Source organism: Pollicipes pollicipes, unplaced genomic scaffold, assembly GCF_011947565.3.
Source record: "Pollicipes pollicipes isolate AB1234 unplaced genomic scaffold, Ppol_2.1 Scaffold_4881;HRSCAF=5763_pilon_pilon_pilon, whole genome shotgun sequence".
Classification (NCBI taxonomy): domain Eukaryota; kingdom Metazoa; phylum Arthropoda; class Thecostraca; order Pollicipedomorpha; family Pollicipedidae; genus Pollicipes; species Pollicipes pollicipes.
In genome coordinates this window covers 10336831-10344246 of record NW_023596576.1, presented here as the reverse complement: position 1 = coordinate 10344246, position 7416 = coordinate 10336831, and the positions used below count along the sequence as shown (strand labels likewise).

The 7416-nt window shown below is 48.6% G+C and overlaps 2 protein-coding genes across 2 annotated transcripts; both read left to right on the top strand.

Moving 5' to 3' along the window:
* Positions 1 to 1113: 1113 nt before the first annotated feature.
* On the top strand, positions 1114 to 1722 carry LOC119101575 (uncharacterized; the record flags this gene model as incomplete). Its single annotated transcript, XM_037224925.1, is given in 1 exon segment — positions 1114 to 1722. A coding segment is annotated over 1 exon segment (217 nt), but the record flags the coding sequence as incomplete, so codon positions are not given.
* Positions 1723 to 2873: 1151 nt separating this feature from the next.
* LOC119099807 (uncharacterized) lies at positions 2874 to 6358 on the top strand. The gene is made up of 4 exons (XM_037222886.1): positions 2874 to 2961; positions 3354 to 3469; positions 3910 to 4018; positions 6285 to 6358. Exons 1-4 carry the CDS (start codon positions 2937 to 2939, stop codon positions 6356 to 6358), a joined length of 324 nt encoding a protein of 107 aa, XP_037078781.1. The 5' UTR covers positions 2874 to 2936.
* Positions 6359 to 7416: the final 1058 nt, after the last annotated feature.

Here is a 7416-nt window from a genome sequence, read left to right as displayed (position 1 = left end):
CCCAGCAGCGGCTGAGGATGATAACTGCACCTTCATTCTCGCCGGTACCTGTCGCGTCCATTCGCGCGTGCAATATAGTAAAAAGACGCCGCGAAGACTGCAGACCTGCGCAGCAGGTCTGCAGTCCTCGCAGGCAGGCAGGTCTGCTGCGCAATCGTCGCATGGTAATGCGCATGCAGACGCGCTTCGCACTGGCGGCGCCATCCCTGGGCTGATAGCAATCAGTAGCCGAGCTCTGCTCGCTGCGTACGTGCCCACGATGTTAATAGCTCCGCTGAGCACACGCCACGGTTGTCATGACCTACTGCTGCCTGGCGAGGCGCTTGTGCCGCTGTCTTTCCTGCAGCTGATGAATGGCTTGCCTGCCCAGAGGGTCACAGAGGTGGTGTTGCATGTGACCGCTCAGTCCACAGGCCGTCTGTGGTTATTTTTCATGGCATATGCATCCACAGCATCCCGATGGTATCTCCTATTACGATACTGACTGTCCTCCCATTGCACCAGTGGTCTATGATGATGGTATTTATCATGGCCCACTCGCCCACAAGATCACCATAGCACCCTCTCTTCTCTAGCACCATTGACCTGTGGAGTAGCTAGAATGTCGTCCGCGAGGGTGCCAAACCGGGGCATAAGGAACCCTCCCAGCCGAAGGGCCCCCACTTCGCCGCTATCGGATTTTGAAGCCTTTTTGGCTCAGAATCCCATTTTGGTGTCTCTAGGGCTAGTTTTGAAAGACGCAGACACTTAACACTCTTCAGGCGTTTTAAGTCGCCAAAAAGCACTACACCCTTCGGCCTCACGGGGGGGGGGGGGGGAAGCAACATCCCCAGGTATCAGAGCTGCTTATACATGTAAAGTTTGCGAATGAAAGCTCAAAGGAGTGAAAAGGAAGGAAAGAAAGTGTGGAAAAAAGGACAGAAAAAGTAACAAAACGAAAGAAAGTGAGAGCGAAGGTGAAGTTCGCAAGCTGTGATGTTGAAGTACAGTTCAGGTTCGTAAATGGGGTTCTAAGCTCCTCCAGGGAACGTCATGGTCTTAAAAGCTTTCCCCTTTGGCTACGTCGCTGCTGTGGGTAGCGCCCAGTGTTCCTCACAACCTCTTTGTCCGCAGAGGGACAGTGGTGGTGTTCGTTGCTCTGGCCGTGGGCGGAACCCTGGTGGACCTCATGGAGGAGGAGGTCGGCCCGGCGGCAGCCAAGCCGCAGCCGAAAGGCGAGGAGATGCGGCTGCTGGATGGCAAGCCGGCCAGCTACAGTGCGCTGGATAGCAAGCCGGCCAGCTACAGTGCGCCGGAATCCAGTGACCTCGCGAAACCGGCGCAGCCGTAGATACCGGCAAACCGTTGGCATAAGAAGTGGTGAGATATTACGACTTATCGTTTAATTTTACATTCGTAAGCCGGCTTTTGCACTTTATTTTAGCAGATCATGTCGTTGACAAATGCGCCTCTGCACAGTTCTACACAACAGAGTAGTGGCCTCCAGAAACACTGCATGAATCATGATGTATTCATAAGCAGGCTCGAAAAATTCACGGGATTTCCGACAACTTATATTCTGGTGATCCACTGTATGTATGCATGTGTGCGTACATGCATGCGTGCACGCGTGCGTACGTGCGTGCGCACCTGCCCGTGTCTGTGTGTCTGTAAACGACTTGCAGTAGCCACACGCATTGAGGAAATTCCGCTTTTAGATAAATAAAGAAATTACAAATTGAATACCCAACCGCGTATCCACTTAGACGGGCTGCAATCGCCTCGTCTATTGAAACGACTTCGATCTTGTAAAGACATTGCCAAGCGTCTAAGGAATTCGGTAGCTAAACACGTTATGGATATAGATATATCACGACATATGTGGAAAGCATGCAATGGATATTATATATATATATATATATATATATATATATAATACGCATATCCGGCACTCAATGAGCCCAGCTAGCTCAGCTAGCTCAACCACTCACAGGTGTTCGGCTACTCCAGCTTCGTTATTAAGCTACCTCAGATTTTATACCGTATCTCGGCAGCCGGAGCGGGTGGAGGCGCTAATCCAATTTCAAAGTGTCGAACAACGTGTCGTCTGTGAGTAATGTGTTCGGCACGAGTTTGTGAAATGCGTGGTTGCGCCAATAGTTGCAGGGCAAGCCGGGAGTGTCTGCATTGCGAAAAACAGTGCCGAATACAACACGTTGTCTTCGAAACTCGAGCCAGGGTCGTAGTGAAATTTATACTACCACGTACTCCAGTTCATTGACAGTCGGTTGAAATGGTAAAATTATCCTGTGGGCATGTGCGTCAGCTCGCTTCACGTCCAGACAGTCTCAGTGAAACATGCATATCGGTATCGGTTTGGCCCAACATCCTAAAATGGCTCGATTTGACGATGCTAACGCGTACCCTGAACTAACCGCTTTCAAGCTCAATAACAAACACATTTAGACCTCAAGGATATGCTGCAAACATCCCTTTACGCTCTTATGTCTGGGGATTTCAGGTCAGACGCCACCTAAGGCTTATTGTCTCAATGAACCGTACGCAATGTAACAGTCTATTATCATGCTATCACTGAACGTGCATCAACCTAGGCAGCGGCACCGATCTCTTTACGAACCGATTTAACTCGGCGTTTGCACAGACTTCCGACTTCAGTGACTCGTCTGCAGTGTTTGGCTAGTTGGCTCGGCCTGATGCTACTAAACAACACCACACTGTCGTTTTTTGGTATTTGCCGCGACTACGTCTACGAGCACCTGTGCGAATGGCAGTGAATCGAGCCCGTGGGCTGCCACACAGCTGGGGTTGTGTCACGGTTGGGGGAGGGGGGGGGGGGGGGACCAGGAGGGACGCCTTTCCGCCCGTCACGTTAATGGCGCAGACGTCGCATCGGAAACAGGCGGCGAGAACTGGTGCTGGGGGAATCGCCAGAGAACATGGCGGCCACCGACAAACCGGCAGGTAGGTGGAGGGACATGAAGGACGCTTGGTGGGCGTTCACTCGCGATGCTGTCCTCGCTTGCATTGGCCTGGCAGCGCGAATATTTAAGTGTCTGATGGGCATAGCTGGCGACCAGGAAAAGCTGCTCTACCTTGGTGCCAGTCACAGGTTTCCAAACATAAATATAAAATCACCTGAAGTCATTTTAGTATGGGCATCGAAATGAGACCTCAAAGTTTTAATCTGTGTATCTTGTTCAAAGCAAAGTTAAAATGTCATTATCTGATCTTTCATTTTGATATGGCGGTCGTTGCTTAGTGGTTCGTTTTCCGCACAAAAGATACTGACTAAGCTGTATGGGTTTAATAAAGGCGGGCGTAATCGGCGACCTTAACGAGTTGATCATTCTCAGGCTTTCGCTGGATGCCAGCGGCCTTAGCCCTGTCTTTTCTCCCTGTCTTCCTGCACTCGTACGTGATCAACTGTCGTCACTGCTTCAGTGGAGGAACCTGCTTCAATATTGATCAGGTAAATTCGCCAGTCTTCTGCAAATTCTCATGTCACTTAGCCTGCTGCACATTTTCGTCACAGCCCACAAAGAAATTGCAGTCACATTTCCTGGCGATGCATTTGGTGCTCCAATACATCGTGACTTATTCGGCATCCACGTTTCTCGCCTGAGCTTGTTTTAGACATGAACAGGTTTCTGTGTCCACCGTGCATACACTACGCGTTGCTGAACTCAGCCAGCAAGGCATTTTCGTTTCCTTACACTTGCTGCTTTGGCTAAAGGATGTTGCAAACCAACAGTGACGGCCAACAAGGGCTCCGCCGCGCAGAACAAAGCCACGAAGGCGCGTGTTGGGCGCAGAAGGTGACCTTTGGCCCCGGCACCTTCCTGCCGCTTGCAGTAGCCCACTTGGCGGCTGTCCGCCATATCAGCGTGACCTTTGTCGCCGCCTCTGCAGGTGGTGATGTACAATGTGACCAAGTGTTACCGCTCGGTGTGCCGGCCTTCGAGAATCACCGGCAAGCCTCCAATGGTGCAGATCGAGGACGTGGCCGACTGCCAGCAGTGTGAGCGCTACAGCCAGCCGGCGCCGGCGGCTACTGTCCCCGCACCCAGCGGCGGGTCCGCGGGTTTGCCGGGGCCTATTCGCGAACCGGCCAGCGCATGCGTAGTAGCGGGGTTTTGACAGCTGGGTCGTCGCAGTAATTCATCTGTTTGTACTGAAGACCCGTCATTTTCTACCGATGTCCTCTCTTCCTCGGTTCCATTGTTTCTTTTCACCACAGGTGATTTCTGTTTCCACTCTCGTGCTTCCCGACATTATAGCTACAAGCACAGACAAAAATGCAGCCGATCAACAGTCGTTTAGAATTTACAACATCTGGTATGGTCTAAGAAAAGGTCTAGATTTACTCAATTCTGGTAGAGTCCAGACCCCCACCCCATTATCAAAATATCCAGGCTGTTTCTTACCATTAAGCCGAGAAGCTTCGGCCGTTAGCGCCCACGACAAGCGAAACTTTTCTGGGCTACGCTACGCGTTAGAGGTTTTAATCTTTTCTCGTCTAAGGCGCAAACAAAAGCCAGAGACTCTCACTCACTGATATCAAAAGTTCAAAACCATTGTGAGTTTGAAGTTTTTATGCTGACGGGTATTGACCTATATACCGGAGGTACCGTTTAAACGACGTCAATAAACGCACCTCGTTTGGGAGCTGTGCCCAGGGTCACGAGTGAACAAAGTTAAGCAAAACAAAAATAACCGCAACATTAAAGGGAGTGTTCCATATTTATTTGGGGCTTTGAACTGAAATGGCCATCCAGAGGAAATTTCGATGTTGTTCAAAATCCTGCCCTTCTTAAGACCTAAGCCATCTAGTTTCTGAGCTACACTCCCGCGAAAATGCGGTAAGGTATATCGGGGATAGTATTGCAAAGTCAACTTGGCATTCATAGCGTCATAACAGCGCCATTCAAGTCCTGCCATTCCATAAGCCATCCGGCGATCTAGGCCAAGACAAATATAATTGTGGAAGCGTTTATATCTTGCATTCGTGAGCGCGATTTCCAGACATAACGGCCGTTAATTGGCTTCCAATCATTATTATGCAAGGCATGATGGCGCAATCAAACCATGACGCATTGAGGAGCACATTTACTACTCGGAGAACTGTGCTGCTTGGAGCAATCGCCTCCACTGAAAAAAAATATACCGATAGTTATAAGTGAGCTTGTTTCGTCATATCTGATGCTTGCATCATATTTCTGATGCTCTAATGTTTCATTGTCATATCTCATATGTGATGCTTGCTCCCACATTCTATATTTAGATGTGGAACATTTCCTTTAAACACCGAGACCGTGAGTCCAGAAAATAACACCAAAAGTCAGCTATTAGTCAGCACGCTACTCAGACACCGCCATGAAAAAGAATACCAACATAAAAAACCATGCAAGCTCCCACATCCTAACACCCAATGCACGGCTTAACTCTATGGGCTAGCCGAAACACAGGTGGTTCAGCCGGAACGTTACAACCGGCCACACCGCGGGTTGTTCATCATAAGCAGCAGAGATGGGTTTCGAAACATGCATTACTTCAATGATGTTGCTCAAACCAGGTCACAAGATCACGTTTGTGTGTCCAGCCTCGAGCGGAGATGACGAATGCACAGCGATTCGTTCAGACCTTAGGCTAGGAACACGTACTGGGTGTTAGAATGTGAGTTAATATTATTTATCTTTTGACATCCTTGCATATAATATTACAAATGTCTGTACAGATTCTGGGAATTTTCTGGATTGCCATGTCATAGTTTTTAAATATCCAACTTTCGCTCAACGCTCTTCCCTCGTGATGACGAGCACAGATCCACAACGGTGAGGATTGCCAATATGCCAATACTCGCTTTACAACGTTGCTCAGCAAGCACCCTCTGGTATATTAAAAGTTGATAACTGTCAGCATGAAAGCTCTGAACTCATAATGCCGCAAAACAAGGACACAGCACGTGCTGATGGGCAGTCGTGACAGTGTAATTACGTGACGAATACTCAATAAGAAGTGCTGAACACGTTTCGTCCTAAGCCGAAATTACGTCATTTGTTTCACTCTATGCGCCCATATTAGTGCATGCTAACCGCAAAACATCTGGAATCGCCCACACAAAGCAGCACTTATGCCTGGGGTCTGACGTCACAACCCGATCCTGAAATTCCGGGTCCACGGCAGGATTTCGCGACGAAAGCTTAATGTGCCGCAATGATCGGCACGGCGCGTCCTGTTCTCAGATCTCACCTGACCTTTAACGCGGCCGCTGCCACCGGGCGCAGGCCGTCCCAGTCAGAGACAAATGGCGAGCGCCGAGAGCGACCCGAACCCAATCCTGCACGGCTGGGTGAAATAGAAGGCGGGCGTTCTACCCAGCTGAGCAATCGGGATGGACGAAACGGTCATGGATGCCACTAAGCTCTTGTGATATAAACAATGTACGTAGAGCTTTTTGTGGTCTTGAATAGTACGTACGATGTGTCGAAAGCCGCTGTTTGACAAGAAAGCTATCCACGGCTATCCTGACTTGAATATGACTTCCCAAGATTATTTTGATCTGAACTAATGATGTCTGTCATCACCTCCGGTGCGAGTCTGATCTTGGTCACGTTTGTAATGCACTATTTTGAGGAGCCATAGGAAGTGAACTATACTATCATTTGGCAGCGACAGACGCCTGGAAGCTTTTTTATGTTCTTTTTGCCATCTGGAACGCATTTTTGGATTCACCTGACAATATGTGGAACAGTTCAGTTCTATTCGAACCTGTATCAAGTCTGGGCCAATAACTCGTTCCACTTCCTTCAGTAAACAGCCCAGCCTGGCGTACTTTTGAGACATTTTGTGAACTAGAGTTGCTTTTTACGTAGAGGCTCCTCACTCTTGAAGCTGCATTTTTCTCGAGAGCCTCCTGTATACCACAGCTTTGCTCCTCAATGTATCCCAGCCAACAAATTTCACATCGTGCATCGAGTGGCTTGGTGAGTTAAGTGATGGATTGGGGTTAATTCATCGACGCTTGTTCTGTCCTGATGATGATAAGCGGCTTACCGAACGAATATGCAAAGTTATTACCGTCTCCCTATATATATATATATATATATATATATATATATATATATATATATATATATATATACATATGCCAGAACTTATTACAATAAACGCCATACATGGCGCTGCTTGCTTTGCATCCAGTCATTCCATTACACGCACACCACATTAGCTCCCTTTACTAAAGCATGTCCCTTTAAATCCAACGACAAATGACAGTTTTTCCAGGCTCTTGTCTGCCTCTCCCCTTGATTTTCAAGCTTTTTTACTTTTGAGTGTGCTAGCTAATCCTTTGAGCTCGTGCCCTTCAGTAAGATAGCAGAGGTTGGCTGTTGAGTCAGCAAGCCACCTCATATATGG